We start from the raw sequence: 19,302 nt of genomic DNA, 5'->3' as shown, positions 1-19,302 counted from the left end.
CAAGATAATAATCATGTCACTCTCTTAACAGTCACATCATCCTATTAATAGAAAAGGTTAATAGTGGGAACTCAATTGAAAAAAAAAACTAATTTTATTGAGTATTCAATAGAGCACAAAAATTTATTAAACACTCATATGAAAGTTTCCAAATTTATCAAAGGCTTAAAACATAATTAAGCCTAATAATAAGTTTAGTAATAATAATAACATCTATCATCATTTTTTATTTAGAAGTTAATCATCCAAATTTTATTTTAAATTAACTTTATCTATATAGATTTTATTTTACATTAGTTTTAACAATAAAGGTAAAGTTGAATCTTATGTTTTAATTTATTAAAACATTTTTTTTTCTATTGCATCTATCAAATCATCCATAAACTCTTAAAACAAACAACACCATAATTCTCTTTCTATCCCCTTAAATTTATATATTCACTCTCCTTCAAATTCATCCTTAGAAAATGAAATCTACCAAAAGAAAAATCTCCGATGCTTAAATCAATAAGATCATAAGAAAGAATAAGAGTATAAGGATGAATATAAGAATTAAGTAAGTATTGTCTCTAAAATTATATTAATTGTGTTTATAGACCTGTTTGAATTTGACCTAAAATGTGCAAAAGATATAAAAAATAAATAAAATATATGGTTAAATACGTTTTTAGTCCCTAAGTTTTGATATAAAATTGAAATTCGTTTATGCCTTAAACTTTAATACATTTTGGTTTCTAAACTTTTAAAATGGATAGATATAATTGTTTTAATCCAACAACATTAGATTTTGTTTGACGTGTCACATTCCAGATGAGCATTTGAGTTGTTTGACATGATCCCAATTCAAGGTCAGCAGGTAACACCATTTAACATGTCCAAAAAAATTAACATCATTGGGTTAAACGTATTATATCCATGTATCAAAGTTTAGGATAAGGACCAATTTCAATCTCGCGTCCAAACTTAGGAACTAAAAACATATTTAATCCTAAAATATTAATTTTGTTCACATAATATTTATATTTCAATATAATATTATAACTTGTTTATATTTCTTCCAAATTTTGTTTAAAAAGTTGGGAAAGTAATAAGCAAGATACTCGAGTCTGCTTCAACAACCACTACGATTATCTCTCCATCTTGATACCAACATAGAGGAGTTCTGCATCTTCTATCATATAAAGTTTCATATTGGGTCATACCTATACTTGTATGATAGTTGTTATTGTTATTGTAGGTGAACTCCATCAAAGAAAAAAGTTAAACCCATGCACCTAAGTGATCCAACACGCATGTAGACTAAAACACCATGAACCACAAAAGAGGCAACAACGAACTTACCTCAAACAAAAAAATTTATCGGTTGATCTTGATTAACTTGTTGCAAGGAGCAATCCTAGTATGTTTGATCTTCAAAAGAGTAGAAACATAGTCACTCTTAAAACACAATTTTATAGATCTTCACACTTATTCTTTGGATAAGATTATAAAGTGTTGCTTCTTGTAGATTTAAATTATTTGTTTTGATTGACTCAATGATTACATATTTGAAATAATTGTATGATAAAGTACATTTTATAAATAATCTATATCTATTTATAAAGGATATTCCATTTTGTTCTCCATATTACTATTTTCAATTTTACCTTATAATAAATAATTATTTTTAAATTAAAATAATTATTTTACTATTTTTACGATTTATTAAATTATAATGTTTTTTTATTTAATTTTTTTAAACTAATCATTTTTAAAATAAAATAAATATCTTTAATAAAAAATTATTTATAAAATAAATAAAAAATGTAAAACATTATTTATATCTATTTTTAAAATTAGAAGAAATAAACACATATACATACGCACATATTTTCATTAGTAAATATAGATAATTTAAATACAATACCAGGATAAAAATTATAAAGCATTATGATAACTAATATATAATGATTTTATCCAAATAATTTATTTATTAAATTTATTTAAAAAGCAGAATATATTATATATCAATTAATTCTAAAAAATATTCAATAATATTTTTTATCCTTATTATTTTTTAATATTATTATTATCATTCTAATTTAATACAATTAATCAAGATTTTATACACTCCAAAATTCATTACTACAATAAAGTATTAAATAATTACACAATAAATCGTGTGCATTGCACAAGCATGAATGAATGCGTGGCTACTTCATCCATAATTTCTCTCCCCGTTGCATACGTGTCAACCTTCAAGAACTCTCTTTCTTGTACCAGCCTTACCTCAACTGGTTTCCTTCAAAGTTTCTGAGTTTTGCAGAACCCAGAAATGAAACTGTAGAATCACTTTCACAGAAAATATGAGAGGGTTAGGTCCTCATGCCCCTTTGCTTTCGAGGGGAAAGCCTCCTCCTTCCTTGGCAGTGGTGGATGCGTTGCCTTCCTCTTCTCATTTCACCAGAACCACCACGCTATACCCATGTAAGTTCTAACCAACATCTAACTTCTTTTCTTACACCCCATTTCAAAAGTTTTCATTTTTATCAATTATTCGATCTTTTTTGGTGGTACTTGTTGAATGGGTTTTCTTCATGTGACAATGAACAGAATTTGCTTAGATGGGTCAAGTCCAATTTGGTGGGTCAGTTCCAAGATTTTCTTCCTTTGGGCGTTTCATAAGAAAATCATGTTTTTCCAAGTAATTATGATAACAAATTTAAGGTTTTATGCTGTGGTTTTTACTTTTTATGTTGTAGTTTGAAGTGATGTTGCCTTGTCTTCAATGCTATTACCTTTGGTAGTGAAATTGGTGAGATTAATGCTCAGTGAAAGTAGTTGTAGTTGTAGTTGTAGTTGTATTCCTACGTTTACCTTAATTCTAATCCTTGAAGTCTGAATCAAATCTTATGAGTGGATTTTGTGCTCTCTAACTTTTATCAGGTTAGCTACCTAGAGCTTTTTACGCAGATTATACTGTTTGTACTTATGTTTGTTGGCTTAGGGAGTGACATTATGCCTGAATTATATATAGTAAGACGCAGACAGAAATCAGGGTTGAGCTTTGCCCGTTGCACAATTCGAGCCCTAGCATCCAATATTAGTGGTGTTGAACCCGGAGATTATGGAAGCAGTAATGAGAAAGATGGCCACAATGTCTTTGAAAAGAATTCCGTAGAAGACAGTTCTTCTAAAGTGTGAGTTCCACTGTTCCACTTGATTGATTTCATTTGCTATGCAACAGATGGCCATATAGACCATCACACCATAAGATGAAGGGTAGCTCTAGGAACTTATCACAATGTAATTTTAGTTTTAGAACTTTCAGTGGTGTAATGTTCATTTGCTTTTATGATTGTGTTCTCCCTTGAAATCTCAGCTTCTATATGTGAAATTAGGCTGTAAACTTGCTATACAGATCACATATATATTTATGATTGAGGTGTGTGTGGAATTACATGCTTCAGGTCTTTTTATTTATGTACTTGATATTAGAGACTTACTGTTGAGGTTTTTTATGGACAAGGTTGCCAGCCACAATCCTAACTCCTAACATAAAGTCTGAAGTTGGTAACATGAGCTTTTGGTCAATAAACCTGGTTCCTCTCCACCACATTCTTTCTCCACCCTAATTATTTGTTATCAGTCTGATACTCAAGCATGGCCATTTTACGTTACTTTTGTTCTAACAATCTTAGATGATCCTCTGCTTCATATTAGATCAAATGAAAAGTTTGGATTTGTGCTACTATTTTTTTGAGGGAATTGCATTCCTCTGTGCAGTATAACACTTACCGATTTCTCATACCGACTTAGCCTGACGAATCTATTAAGGTGTGAAATGTATTCCTCTTGCAGATCAGATTTAAAAGATTTGTACTAAATTAAGTAAAAGTTTGAAGAGAAAATTGGCAGTATTCATATCACCATTTAAAAGATTAGTTATTTAAATCAAGCATGTGGTTGCATTCAAAGGGAAAAATTCTCCAATTTATTTTAGCAGATTGACGTTAGAGTCTAAATCCATTGTTTAGTTTTGTTGTGTGAATTAACATGTCACTGAAATCTTTTCGGTTGCTTTTTTTAAGCATACTATTACTGTGGTTGTTCATGACTCTATGATAATTCTAATGTATATATATTTTATGGGTTGGCAGTGTGAAACCTCCTACTCAGATCCCTTATCCTCTCTCTATAGCTTTTGTGCTGTTGGGATGTGCTTTTGTATTTTCACTAATTGCCTTTGTCAAAGGAGGACCTTCATCAATTTTAGCAGCAATTGCAAAGTCAGGATTCACTGCTGCATTTACATTAATATTTGTTTCTGAGATTGGAGACAAGGTATTTAACTATTACTGTTTAGACTTTCTCTTGGTTCTTTTTGTTTACATTAACTTCCCTATTGTTCGTATGTGGCAAATTATTATTTCTTAGATGTTCAATATGGTTTTTCAATTTCCAATATAACTCATGCCAAAGACTTTTCCAAATATGCTCTAAATAATTGGATTTTAAATCCAAATGCATTTTTTTTTCAAACCACCAATTTGGATATTTTAAAACCAGTTTCAAACCTAAAATAATAGTTTGGTTGAGACAGGGTTTCAGAATTAGTTTTTTCTTCAAAACCAGTTTCAAACCAAAAAGTAGTTTTTAAACCAGTTTTTTTTTTCTCAAAAAATAAAATAAAATAAAAAGATTATTTCAAAACAAAATTAATTTTGAACTGATTTCAAATCGGAAATGTTCTCTTTAAAAAAATTTAGTTTTAAAATACAGTTTAGCAACTCCATTCAGCTAACCGTCATGACACTTCAAATCTACCAGAGGAACCTAAAATAAGAAAGCAATTGTTTATTACACGTGATATCAATATTTTACTTGCTTCTATCACTCTGACATAAATTTGAGAAAATAGTTATGGTTGCATTTGCTGTTATTTCTATCAAAGAGGTCTAGCCCTGTTGGTTGAACAATAAAAGTAGAGAATAAACAAACTAGTACATTATCAACAAGGTTTTTGATACTCAAGTAGGTCTCAATTGAGTTAGACTATTTTGGGAAAATGACTAACCAATGATGTTTCTTATCATTAAAATAAAAAATATAATTAACTTATAAAAAAATTCATAAAAGGCAATTATAATAATAAATATATATAATTCCCTTTATTAATGTTATAAAATAACTATAAATATTTTTTATAAATGTATTGTAGGTAGTTTTTATTTAGTTTGTAGGTTTTTTTTATTATAGGTAGTTATTTTAGTTTAAAAAAATGGTTACTTTTTAATAATAAAATGGTAAGAATTTGTATACATAGGAGAAAATCTTTATTGATGTTATAGATAAAAGCTATTTTTTTGAGATATTATTCAATTTGTTTTAGATTTTATTCATTTTAATATTACAATTTTCTTATAACTATTCAAAATGGCTTTTATTAATTAGTTGAAAAATATTGAAGGTATTTTTATTATTATTATTGTTTTGTATTTACGATGTTTTTTTAATCTAATTTTTTTATTGAATAAAAAGGTGGAAAAATATTAAATGAATATGAAGCAAAAGGAATTGAAAAAGAGAACTGAAGTTAATTAATAGAGATGGTCAAACTTTTCTACTTTTTAAGATGAAATACTTATTTATTTAAATGAATTAATATTTTTTTGTTAAATAATTATTATCTTATTTATTCATATTTGTAGTAACTCAGTATACTTTTTTAGAGTATAAAGCTAGAGAATATTATGATTTTGATAACGAATCAAAAAATAATATTTTTGTAAGATATAAAATATATATTGTGTTTTAGACATGGAATGGACTCTTACTATTGTGACTTGTGCTTGTCAGAATACAAGACATTAATTCACCTTCTATCTTGCTTTGTGTGTTTTGTGTTCATTCGCTCTCAGTAGATGTGTTTTCGCAACCAGTGTTGCACTCCATATCTCATTGTTCTTGAGCTCATTTTGTCATGCTGTGCACAATGCTCGTGATATTTTAAATTTGTGAAAATATTATAAATTATATTTTTGTTCCCATTGACAACATTTTCTGTATTTGCCATTGGTTCTATCCAAATATTCTTCACGGATGCCACTTAGGCACTTTTCCCTCCTATGAAAAGGAATTTCTGGTTCTATAGCTGACAAATTAAAACAAAATGAGCAAGTATATGAATAGTTTAAGTTTTTCATATACCCGAATGAGCAGATATCATATCTATCTTAATGTTCATAGACTAATATTTGGTAACATATTTTTGTTTTTTTATTAGTCATGCGTGGAATGTTTTTTGTGTTTTTAGTTTTGTAATGCTACAAACTTAACCAAATAACAAAATCTTATTCAATAGATATATTTGTTTGTCCAAATGGATTTCACTAAGTTTTCCCTCTCCTGCATCAACTTTGTTTAGAATTTTTATCATTATTGCATTGAAACTGTTTCATTGCTTTTTACCCTATGGATTTCTATAACCATGACAAGTGCAGGTTTAGTAGTGTTCTAGTCTTTTATTAAACATTTGTTACCCCTGTATGTATTCATGAACCTAAAGTTGGCATTTATTCCTTTGACCAGACATTCTTTATTGCTGCACTCTTGGCAATGCAATTTGAGAAGGGATTGGTGAGCCTTCTGACTTCTTTATTGCAATCCAATCCATCATTGATGTAATATTGTCTAGTTTTCTTTGTTATTGTTTTAATTTCTTGGCTTATATACTCCTAATTTTTAGAATTGGAATTATTCTTCTCTCTGGTTTATTTTTCCTCTCTGTTCAACAAATTCTTCTGTTTCTGGTATATTATTACATATGTCTTTACTGTTTTATTGTAAAAGGCTAGACAAACAAATTTACTCCAATTCGATTTCTTAACTTGTGTACACTAATTTGTTTGTCAATTCGGTATTGAAATAGCATTTGTTTAATCTATAATCTAGTGGTATTCAAAGTTTGTAGTTCTAATTAATTGATTATCAAGCAGTGTAATTAGCATTTCGAAACATTTATTTTAACTGAGATGTTATGTATTGACCAGGTCCTATTGGGTTCAATGGGTGCTCTTGGACTCATGTCAGTCCTGTCTGTTGTAATTGGCCGAATCTTTCAATCAGTGCCTGCTCAGTTTCAGACAAGTAAGTTGTAGCATATGGTATTTCTTTGACTTTTCAGATTTACCATATTTTAGCATGTCCATATAGTGAAGGAACTTGACTCAGCATTTTAGGCAATGCATTCTGTTTTGAATTACTGGTTTAGTGTAATCTGTTTGATAAACATAGATTAAAGTTTGCTAATGAATAGATATTGTGTATGAAATGGAGTAAGAAAATTACTATATATTGTATCTTATGCTTTTCTGAAAATTTTCATAAGCTTTATAGTTTAATAAGAACCAGTTAGTGGTTTTTGTCATTATTTTCTTTTTCACACTATGGCTTGCTTTAACTTCTCCAATTATATCCACAGATTTGTCTCTTGTTTTAAATCTGTTTTGATGTACAGAAGTCAGTACCAAATGTAATTAACTTCCTAATTTTAAATGTTATTATTCCCTATAAGGCTTGGGTAGTCCTCTCATCTTGAACCAGCTTTTGAGATTGGGCTCAGTTAATTTCTTTCACAGGCATTAGGAATGTATGTAGAATTAGCCATTGAGAACATTACACCAATAGAAAATAATCAATTTTTTTGTTCTTACGAATATTAATAGGAAGTTGTTTTAAGTCTGAGACTGGAAGCAAGTTACAATTACCTTCTTCAACATTGATATAAACTGACCTGCCATGTTGGTCCTTCTGGAGTTCCAGGACAAAAGAGCTTAAATTTAATTGATCTGCAATAAGTAGCTTTTGGGTTTTTTCAGTGTATCTCTCTGTTTTTATTAACCGCACTTTTTACATCAAATAGAAATATCTGAAGTATGTTTTTCATAATTTTACTTCGTCTTTGTCCTACTTTAATCCAACACTTTCAGTTTCATGTAATCTCTGTTCTGTAGTATTTAATTATCTTTTCACCCGGGCAGAGAGTTGATATAGATAATTTGTTATGCTAGTAACTGATGTTTGTGCTTTATGTGGTCTACCTACAGCCGTGCCAATTGGAGAATATGCAGCAGTAACCCTTCTTTTGTTTTTCGGCCTAAAAGCAATAAAAGATGCATGGGATCTTCCATCTGATGTGGCTAAGAAGGGTGATAACAGCAGTCCTGAACTTGATGAACTCGCTGAAGCAGAGGAGCTTGTGAAAGAGAAGGTTAGAAACCCATGCATGGCCAACACTATTCTACCTTCAATTTTGCAATTCAACTGTCATTTATACCCTTTAACATTTCTTTCTGAATTATCTTCAGGTATCAAAAAAACTTTCAAATCCTCTAGAGATTATATGGAAGTCATTCAGCCTCGTATTTTTTGCTGTAAGGCTCCACTTTTTCCTGTTTTATCAAGGAATAATTTAGCATAAATTTCTGATTGTAAAATCACCACTATAATGAAACAATTGTGTTGATGCATTGTGAAAATCTTACTGTATGTTGCATTTGCTCAAAATGTTCCCCCTGATGTCCATGAATACAGACAGCCTGAAATTACTTGTTATTTTATACTCCTGAATTCTGAGTCTGTATAGGTAGTCATTAATCACACTTAATTTGTGGAAGCAATTCTGTTATCCAGCATGAATTTTAATTTAGTTACTGGGACTATGTAGGAATGGGGAGATCGCTCTATGCTTGCTACTATTGCACTAGGAGCTGCTCAGGTGCACTTTTAAATTCTGTGATGACTCATAACACTTTCTGCTTTATATGTGTGTGTGTGTGTGTGTGTATATATATATATATATATATATATATATATTTTGTTGGAAATTTAAGTGTGAGTTTAAGTCCTTCATTGAGTAAGGATAAAGATTTATAAACTCATTGTCTTAAGATTTTGGGTTTGAGGTGGTATTAATTCCTTATATGTGAGATAGGCTCATATCTAACTGGTATTGTATCTCTCGGTAATCCTCTCTTGATTATATATATATATATATATATATATATATATATATATATATATATATATTAACTTCAGTAATTTGTTATTTGTTTCAGTCTCCTTGGGGTGTGGCAAGTGGAGCCATTGCTGGACACCTAGTCGCAACAACTATTGCCATTCTTGGAGGAGCATTCCTTGCTAACTACATTTCTGAAAAACTGGTACAAATCATAACTTGATTGAACATGGAATGCTTGAATTTGTAGTTAAATATCTAATATTGCAATTTACTTTCATCAGGTTGGTTACTTGGGTGGAGGGCTGTTTCTAATTTTTGCTGTGGCCACCTTTTTTGGAGTTTTCTGATTCATTGTTGTCTATGCTTACACCTTTGGGGTGTGTAATCTATCATTTATGGAGTTGGAAGGAATAAGACATGCTCATAACACAGAAAGATTGCTGAGAGAACAGAGAAAAGCTCATATTTTAACTTTGTTAAATTTGTTTATCAGACATCAGGAGCAAATTGCTCACATTGTTAGAGAATAAGAAGCATGAAATGTGGCATTAGAGTGAGGTGCGAAGAGAAACTTGTGCAATTCTTTCTGGAGACTACCTTTTGTGGGGTTGTGCTTATTTGTTGTATTAATAAAAATAGTAGGAATGTGCTGATTTGTTGTATTAATAAAACTACATCACAGATTCAAAACTGTCAATCAAAACAACTCTTCTCGTGTTAGAAATGTAAGCTTTTGTACTGAATATATTTTAGTTGTCACTTGTTAGGATATTATGGATGTTCGGTTTTAGGGTTTTTGTGAATTATAGGAATGTAAATGTGTTATCTATGTTTCATGCACAATCTATAATTGGGTGAGGAAATAGAAATATAGTCACAAGTAATGTTACCGTGGCAATCTACTATGGCTTGCAATCAACTTGGGTGCATCTCTCCTCTCTACATATTTTACTTGATACATTGTCAATAACCGTTGTTATATGTCCTGCTTCTTGAAAATATTCAAACTGGTCTTTAATTTTATCTAAATAATTATAGAACAATTCAAACTGGTACAACAATGGTTAAGGTAATTAGGTTTAAACATATTGGATACATGACATAAATTTATCTTGCTTGTTTATTCCAATGTTTTATGATTTATTTGTTTTGAAAGCTTTTGGATTTTGGCATATTTTTCTTTTAATGATCCTTTTATTAAAAAAAAAACATGTGAAACTTATTTTGATAATATAAATTATTTTAAACACAATCAATTTTATATATAAATGCAACTTAACCATTTGAAAATTTTACTTATTTAAAACAATAACTAAAATTTATTTTTGTAAATTCATAAAATAATTGAATTTATTTATTCAATTTAGTTTTACAAATATATGGTATTCATAGTGTATTTTTTAGATGAGTTCTGTTAATTTATAAAGAATTAATATATTTACTTTAATAATATTAATGACATTGCTAGTTTAAATAAAAAATACTCTACAAATTTTATTTATTTTTGTTTCAAAATTTAAATCAATCGATAAAAGAAAAATACACAATGTAGGATTAAGTTAAGTTTAAAGTCCACCTCTTAACAATATAGTATATTTTAATGTAAGGTGTGGTACTGTCATATGCATGTTCTAAAGCTTTTGAATAATCCATCTAAGATTTAGTTGCAAGTAACTTGGAATTTTTGTGTACTATATCCAGCAACCAAATGTGAAGGTACATGCTATATTGGCATTCATGTTAAATCATAGAAAAAGGCCACTCAGAAGTGGCAAAAATTTTAATCATGCTAACATAATGCATACTCGTACAATACACATACCTATCTTGTGTAAAGAACCACCCAAAAAACTCCATACCCTGACCATAGAGTTTCAACAGACAAGGCACAGAAACCATTCTTGTAGTGTTAAGATGTCAGGTTGGAGTCAGGTTCATTCGTATATGCACTGGCGTGACCGGAAAATGCCATTTGCCAGCAATTCAACGATCGCCTTCTCGAGCCGTTGAGAACCTGCACCAGGTCTTAAGATCTTGGCATCACCCCAAGTTAAACAAGTGTTGTTCCCAGCCTCACCTAAGCACCATCCACCAGGAACAACTGATCTAGGTGTTCGACCCAGAAGATTTTGGTCGATGAGATCGAGCACCGGATCGTCTTTGTGGAACTTTTCAGCAAAGATGGCTCCACTCCGAATCATGTCATCAAAATCTGTGGAGTTAAGTGGTCGAAGATCATTTCTATGGCTGTCTTGGACACCATATAATAAGTTTTGGTTTATGACTGTCCTGTTAAACTGCCGAGAATTGCAGAGAACTGTGGGGAAATAGTTGGACAAGGATGAAGGTGTGTTTGCAAAATACATCAGTAGAATCCTTGGGAGGTTGTCTTCTCCCAAGATGCAGAACTCCATGAAACGGCGACTTAAGATAGAAAAAGATGAACCTGCACCTAAAGATGTTAACCAAAGTTCTGCATATCTAACCCAGCAACTAGACAAAAGAATGTCTCATCTCAGATAACATTATTTTTTTGTTTCTACTTTGTTTCCAACTTTTTATGTCTTCTATAATAAATTGACACTCTGGAATAGTAAGGAACATATGAGTGCAGTCCCATGATTCCATCCAGAAAGATGTGCCTTAGAGCAAAACTAAAATCAAACAATTTTCTCATCTTCTCATGAATACATATACAATCCAATTTTGTCCTAAAAAGTAAAAACATTTGATGTTCATGTTTTCTTCTTTTCTCATGAATGTCAATCATTCATCATCAGTATATTACCAGTACAGCTCTTTTCCACTCTTGCTGTTACTGGCACACTAACTAAATAAAATGAAAAGCCAAAAATATGCAGAGACTCAAATACATTGCTCTAAAACACATTAATACCTGTGAACACGCGGTAAGCACTAGGAAGTTCTCTCTTCTGAGTAGCATAAAACATTTCAGTCCCTTCGGATAGATACAGTCCCGGATCAACAATAATAGGTTTCAATTTCCTTGCTCTACATCACCAAAACACATGGGAAACAAATTTCATTCTTGCATCACCGTATAACATCAACCGCTAATCACTACAGTTACAATGTTGAACAAACAATAACAACAACAAAATCACACAAGAACACAAACTTACTCTTTCCATCCGATATAGCTTGAATGATTCACAAAGTTCATATCCTTAGGCAGAAACGACAAAATGTGGAGAAGATCTGACACACCACAAAAGATTCATCATCAAAATATCAAACATATTGTTTTAGGCAACATATAAGAACAGCAAAACATTATTTTAGCTCCTTAAAGACAAAAATCATCATTTTCATTCCTGAAAAATGAAAATTTCAATCATTATAATCCTTTGTTTCAACATCAATTTCAACACTCCAAATTAGTAAATTGATTCACATTCTAATCTTTTCACATGTTAAAATCATGATTCCATCTTTCAAAGACTACAACAGTATAAATCTTTCATTACCAAGAAGTAACAGTAATATGGCATTGGCAGCACGACTCTACTATATAGTTATTATGAAAGTGAACAAACTTCTCACATACACAATTTGTGGTTGAATTAGACTTTACAATCACTGCTTACTCAAAGATATAATGGCAATCACATTAGTCCAAAAGCTCCAAAATCTGAAAAACGCCATTTTCACCTCTCGAGACTAAAAAAGTCGATCCATAATCCCCTATAGCTCTACATTCAAACACCAATTCAGTCCCTAAAAACAACTAAACCAATCCAACTCTATGTTTCCAGAAGAGAAGCTCTCAAAAGCACTTTTACCTCCTAACTAAACATGTCCTCAGTCACATTGTTCCAAAAGACTAATTTCCTCGCCTCAAAATTAAAAAAATCTATCAATACAATACAATCATCTAATCTCAACATCTAAGTAGTCTCCAAAGACAACAAAATCCATACACACTTTCCTCTTTCAAAACTACCACCACCACCACATCCAAATCTTTGGGACCAAAATGGCATTTCACCCGAATTCATTCACAACCCATACCATCTTGCGTAACAAGAGGATAAGCATCGGCGCTGAGGCTAACGAACCAGTCCCAGTCCAGCGAGAGGCGGAGCAAGACGGAGGCGGCGTGGAGGCGCAGCGAGACAGGGGAGGACCCTTTGGGGTAGGAGAAATCGGGCTTCCCCACGACGTGAACGTTCTGCGCGGCCTTGAAGATGGGGTTGGACTGCACGGTGACGGCCACGAGCTCGCGCTCTGCATGAGGGGCGGAGGCGTCGAGGTGGAGGAGGTAGACGTTGAGAGGGTGGTAGGTTGCATCCAGGAGGCGGAGGATCCGTGCGGCGTCGCCCCGGGAGCCGGAGATGAGGTAGGCGACGGCGGGCGGCGGAGGGGGAGAGGGTTTGTGGGGGTCAAAGACGAGACGGTGGGCATGGGTCGGGTGGAGAAACGGGTCGGGTCCTGAGTGGGTGTGGATGGTGGAATGGGAAAGGTAGAGGATGAGTGTGAGGGAGAGTAGAGAGAGGAAAAGGAAGGTGTAGAGGAGGATGAGGGTGGGTTTGGGCTTTGGATCTCTTAGGTTGAAGAAGGTGGAGGAAAACGACGATGATGACGACGACGGTGGTTGTGGTGGTGGCGGTGAAGTTGGGTTTTGCATTTTCTGGTTCTTCTATGTGGGGTGTGTAAAAATGGTTGCTTTTTGGGTTCTTCTGGTGAGATCTCTCCCCTTTCTTCACCTTTGATATTATCAAAGGTTGGTTGGTTCAGTAGTGTTGTGGAATTTAATGTGATGAAATCAAATGTTGTTGGTTGATTCAGTTGTGTTTTTTTTTTTCCAGCATCTGTGTTTTTCTGGTGTGATGAAATGAAATGGTTCAGTTGTGTGTGTTTTTTCTCAGATGTATGTTTGCTTCTAAGTGTGGGTTTTGGATTGGTTCTTTGCTTTGTTTCCTAATTCCTAATTCTATAACTTTCTGATTCTCTTTACCTTTTTGTTAAGGACATGGTCTATTTAGATGGGAAAAAAAATCATAATAAAATAAAAAAATAAAATAAAAAAATCATATAAGTTAAAATTAATTTGTATGTAAGAAAATTTGTATAAAATAATTAATTTTAACTTCAAAGATCCGTTACAATTTTAATTGAAGGGTACCTTAACTTGAAAACAACTCCATTCATGGATTCTTGGACGATGTTTTTAATGGATACTATATAGGATAATGCTTATAAGTATCCTAAGGACATAATCAATGAACATTGAATTTTGAATAACAATAAATGTAACATCCCAATTTCAGCAGCTTAAAACTAATAAAAATAGGGAGTTTCATCATAGCTCCAAAACAGATAATCCAGTGTACCCAATATATTAATACAATCTTACAAAAGGTATGACTATAAAAATATATCACTCATACACTTAAACTAAACTAATAAACTCTGTACTACTGACCACTGCTAAAGCTCCCACTGGAAACCTCCTCTTCATCACTAACACGATGGCTCTTCATCCTCCAGAAGTGCCTTTGATACTGCAACCACATCTGCTCCCACCGAATAGGTGATCATCGCAAAAGGAAACATACAACACAAGACAGGAACACAAAAAGCAAGGGTAAGCTAATCTGATTAAGGAATCATGCAATCTTTCTCATTTTCACCAGAATCACATAAACCACCCCAAACACAATGCAGATATATTACTCTAGACTCGATATCCGGATTATGTAAGCGACATCGGATCTCTTGGTGGCCTGCACCTGCGATGGTTCCCAAACTCTGCAGAGTCTGGACACATGGAGTATTCACCCGACCGTTCCCAGGGTAAGTCCCCTCCACGTCTAGACTGGATCAAGTCCAACGACGAGGACCTCCTGCTACTCCTCACGACATAATTCCATCATACTCTACATGAGTCTTAATGGTTACTAGGAGCGTCAGGATGCCAACCAAAACTGAGTCCTTATGTCCTTACATACACTAAAACATTCCTCTTAGAATTTCCCTTGAAATCCTAACTCTAACATACTTCCATTCACATTCAAGTTCATACTCAATTCCTTCATACAGTCCAACATGCATAGGGATCACAGGCATTATCAACCAGCATTATCTTAAGGCAACCAATCAAACATCAAGGAATCAAAACAGGGGAAAAACCAATATTCTGCAGGAAATTTCGCTTAGGCTAGATGGTCTCGCCTAGGCTAGAGAGTCAATCTCGCTTAGGCGAGTTGATCTCGCCTGGGCGAGACATCATACAGTGGCGAATTACAAATCCTGGGCGAACTCTCGCTCAGGCTAGACTGGCTCGCCTAGGCGAGATGTCATCTCGCTCAGGCGACCCCAGCTCGCCTAGGCGAGATTTCGTACAATTAACAGGGGTGAGCTTCTGGTATTTTCGCTCAGGCGAGATCGACTCGCCTAAGCGAAACTACCAGAAATCCTCCCTGTTATGTACATGCAAACTCGCTCAAAGGCATCTACCACTCAATTTCACACACCAACAGTTTCAATCATCAATTACACAAACAATCATGCAATTAAAACACTCACGAATACAATCTACATCAAATGAGTTACAGAATTAGCTTCCCTTACCTGTTATCCTGTTTAGACAGCTTTACAAACGTCAACGCCTTAAAAACGTCAACACCTCTAACTCCACAGGATGCTCTATCTACACATAGAAACATCACAAGAACGATCAGGACATACCGTTATGATCACTGATCAGCAGAGACTCATACTGATGATTAAAACGTCGCATGCAAGCGGAAGAGGGCTTGCATGCAACAGAAAACAAACAAAGACTAAAAAAGAGCGGAAACTCAACTTACGCGAACGGAGAAACTGATCGGTCCAATTTGAAGAGCTCACCGAGAGGATCAATCCTATGGTCTCGGTTCTTCAATCAGACGACCAGATTAACAGAACCTCTAGAGAGAAGTCAGAGAACTCTAGAAAAGTGGTTTCTAGAGAGATGGTGTGTTTTAAAATAATGAAACTCGTTTATAACAATTTTATTTATACTAAAACCTTTTAATATTAAAATAATCGAGTCTCACTATTTTTAAACCACTATCACTTTTAAAACACCATTTTCTAGGGTCTCACAATAAATAAATCATAATTTTAATAATTATTAATGTACTTTAAAAAACAAAATTTTTCATGAGAGTTATGTATTTTATAATTGATAATTTAGTTGATAAAAAAATAAAAAATAATTAAATAATACAATAACTATATTATGATATTATTAAAAATTAAAATATAAATAAACACACAAAAATTAACAGAGAACATAAAATAGTTTTTTTTTAATATATAATATTATGTTAATTATTTCTTTATTGAAAAACAAATGATATTTTATTTTTCTGTTAATTTAATTTTCTGTGTTCAAATATATTTTAATTTACAGTTATCTTATTATTTAATTACTATTTTTTTGTATTAAATAAATTATTAATTATAAAATAAATAATACTCATGGATATTTTTATCATTTAAATAAAATAAAAGTATACTCATAATTACTAAAGTTATGATTCATTAACATTACAGTTATCTATAAATTTTTACAAAATTAACTGCGTCTTAAACTGTGCATTTAGACCACCGATTACTATAACCCTATTGTATATTATTAGATTTAACAAAGATTGATATTAATACATTGGTAATTTTCAAATTGCACAAAGATAACAATTTATTACAAATTTTCTCTCTCTTTAGAGATATGTTTTTAAAGTTGTGAGGACAGGATTCAATTATGAATATTTGTAGTTTAACTATGTATTTACTTGAGAACTGAGAAAGGACAAGATTATTTATATTTGTATTATGTATGTTTTCCAATATCATGTTCTTTGCATTTTAATTTTGAAAAAAAAGAATGTGAAAAAATTGTATTTAAAAAAAAATTGATCGAATAATTTCATTTAAATGGTGATAACAGATTAACAGTTAATGAAAGTTCAATACTTGTTTAATTAATGCATAAAAATGTAAAATGTTAAAAAAAATAGAAAACCTTCTTTTATTATTTTCATAATAAGTTAAAAGTGATAAAAAATATAATTAAAAATCAATCAGAAGTGGATAAAATTGATGGAAAATAATAACATGTCATAAAAGTATGTTTCTTTGTTCTCGAAATTATTCTGAACATACTCTCTTAATTCTATTGACTATTTAGTAGCAAAATTAGGATATTTTATTCCTTAAATTACTATTGAAATTAAAATTAGGATGATATCATATGTGTGATTTGGTATCTAACAATGGTGTTTATTGTATCCTCATGTCATGTATATGTCAAACTTTGAAATTAGGTTGGAGTAGTTCAAAATATTCATTTCATTTTTCTTTTTATTCTTACTGGTTGAGTCTTTCTTTTCTTAGAATGTATTACGGTGAAAGAGTTTTTTTTTTTATAATGTAAATTAAATGCATTTTAAATTAATTATTATTTAAATGATTAAATATATTTATGCTTTTTAAACTTTGATGTAAAATTTAAATTTCTTTATGTTTTCAATTTTGATATATTATCATCTTCAAATTTTAAAAATAATAGATATAATTTTTTAATTCAATAAAATTAAATTTATTTTACATGTTAAATTTAAAAAATGTATGATTTGGATTAAAAAAACTATGTCTATTTATTTTAAAATTTAAAGATCAAACTAAATTACAAATTTGAGAAAGAAACAAATTTTAATTTAATGATAAAATTTAAAAACAAAAGAACATAAAAATAATTATAACAAATCCTATAATTATGGTCAATTGACCAACATTTGAAGAAACATAGGGAGGTCATGGTTCCAAAATTTTCATACCTACATAATTTAATTAATATATAATTTAAAATATATATTTTAAAATTAATATTTTTAATATATTTGATATTTTAATTTTTTTTCAAATATATATTTAATATATTTCTATTCTTTTTCTTGTTTTTCACGTTCTCAATTTTACCTTTTTAATATTTTAAAAAAATAAAACTAATTATTTTATTAACATTATCTTTTAAGTTATCAATGATTTAATTTAACCATTTTTTTTATTTGACTGTTATTATTTAAAACTTAACCATCATAAATGAAAATTAATTATAGTAAAATTATAAAAATTATTTGTATTTATTTTATAATTTTAATGATAACAATAATTATAATCTTATTACTTTTTTTATCTTGAAAAAAGTAAATACTATATTTTTAGCGGTTTATATAAATATTTTGAAATTATTTTTTTGATTTTTAATTTCGTTCAAAAATGTGAAGTTAGTTCTTCAGTTTCTTTTATTCCCTTAACTTTCAGTTAATTTTAAAATTAGTCAATTTCGAAATTTTGAACTAATTTAATCATTCATCTTTTAAAATACGTGAATTTAGTCTTTTTAATAAACTTTTTGTTAGGTTTATTTGATGTTTTATACACGTTTCAGGATTGCATTTAAGTTGTTTATATTGTTTGACACATTTTTGTTTTAATGTTAAGTCAAATATTATTATCAAACACGCTTGAAATGTCAAATAAACTTAACAAAATTTGATTAAAATGATTAAATCCACATCTTTTGAAAGATGAAAGACTAAATTAATCTAAAATTTTAAAATAAACTAATTTTAAAATTAATTGAAAATTAAGAAATAAAAAACATATTTTACTCTAAATTTAATTATTCGGAATAGTTCACGGTTTATGAGTTGATGATATGGTCAGTCCTGGATTATCTACCGTCAGATTCAGGTGTGGTTGGCGTGGCCTGCATGCTATCTGTTTGTCTTTTTTTGGAGTATTTTTACTTTTAAACATCTTCTCAATCTTAAGATCAAGACGAAATTCAACCATTGCATTTCCAAAATTACCTCACATAAACAAAAGGTTCTAAGATCTAATAAAAAAGTTCAAATTAAATCAGAAATTCTCAAGTTAAAATAAAATAATTAAATAACTAAATAAATTAATATGTGGAAGAAAAAAAATGCCCACCAAACCTTATAAAGAATTATAAACAATATAATAATGATATGATACACATATAGATTTTACTGATATTTTTCGTTTCATCCGCTCTCCCTCCATCAAATAATTTAATTATGTAGTTAATTCAACAATACACATATTTAATTTAAACATTTTTTTATTGAGGAAATACATATTATTTTGGGAAGCTTAGCCACTTATGTTTTCACATTTACATAAATACTAAAAGTGAAAGAGAAATGAAAAATGTGTTTCTTATGAAACTATGTGTAGCTACCTAAAGTTATGATAATTTGGAG

General features: G+C 30.7%; 2 protein-coding genes across 5 annotated transcripts; one reads left to right on the top strand and one right to left on the bottom strand.

Moving 5' to 3' along the window:
* The first annotated feature begins 2,180 nt into the window (after nucleotides 1-2,180).
* On the top strand, nucleotides 2,181-9,844 carry LOC114192566 (protein PAM71-homolog, chloroplastic). 4 transcript variants are annotated; one of them, XM_028082325.1, is made up of 11 exons: nucleotides 2,181-2,466; nucleotides 3,017-3,179; nucleotides 3,766-3,816; nucleotides 4,140-4,323; nucleotides 6,571-6,618; nucleotides 7,032-7,128; nucleotides 8,088-8,251; nucleotides 8,349-8,414; nucleotides 8,708-8,758; nucleotides 9,099-9,203; nucleotides 9,283-9,844. In XM_028082325.1, exons 1-11 carry the CDS (start codon nucleotides 2,346-2,348, stop codon nucleotides 9,346-9,348), a joined length of 1,116 nt encoding a protein of 371 aa, XP_027938126.1. In that variant the 5' UTR covers nucleotides 2,181-2,345; the 3' UTR covers nucleotides 9,349-9,844. The 4 variants fall into 4 exon arrangements, with proteins under 4 accessions (XP_027938126.1, XP_027938128.1, XP_027938125.1 ...); XM_028082324.1 differs by having other exon boundaries at nucleotides 2,186-2,466; nucleotides 2,987-3,179; XM_028082327.1 differs by lacking the exon at nucleotides 3,766-3,816.
* An 816-nt stretch (nucleotides 9,845-10,660) lies between these two features.
* On the bottom strand, nucleotides 10,661-13,962 carry LOC114192280 (beta-glucuronosyltransferase GlcAT14B). The gene is made up of 4 exons (XM_028081955.1): nucleotides 13,034-13,962; nucleotides 12,145-12,220; nucleotides 11,898-12,013; nucleotides 10,661-11,447 (listed from the first exon to the last, which is right to left on the bottom strand). Exons 1-4 carry the CDS (start codon nucleotides 13,647-13,649, stop codon nucleotides 10,936-10,938), a joined length of 1,320 nt encoding a protein of 439 aa, XP_027937756.1. The 5' UTR covers nucleotides 13,650-13,962; the 3' UTR covers nucleotides 10,661-10,935.
* Between the last annotated feature and the right edge of the window lie 5,340 nt (nucleotides 13,963-19,302).

Source organism: Vigna unguiculata, chromosome 7 (assembly GCF_004118075.2).
Source record: "Vigna unguiculata cultivar IT97K-499-35 chromosome 7, ASM411807v1, whole genome shotgun sequence".
In the NCBI taxonomy this organism is placed as follows: domain Eukaryota; kingdom Viridiplantae; phylum Streptophyta; class Magnoliopsida; order Fabales; family Fabaceae; genus Vigna; species Vigna unguiculata.
Note: the sequence above shows the minus strand (reverse complement) of the source record. Positions and strands in the feature narration are given on the sequence as shown.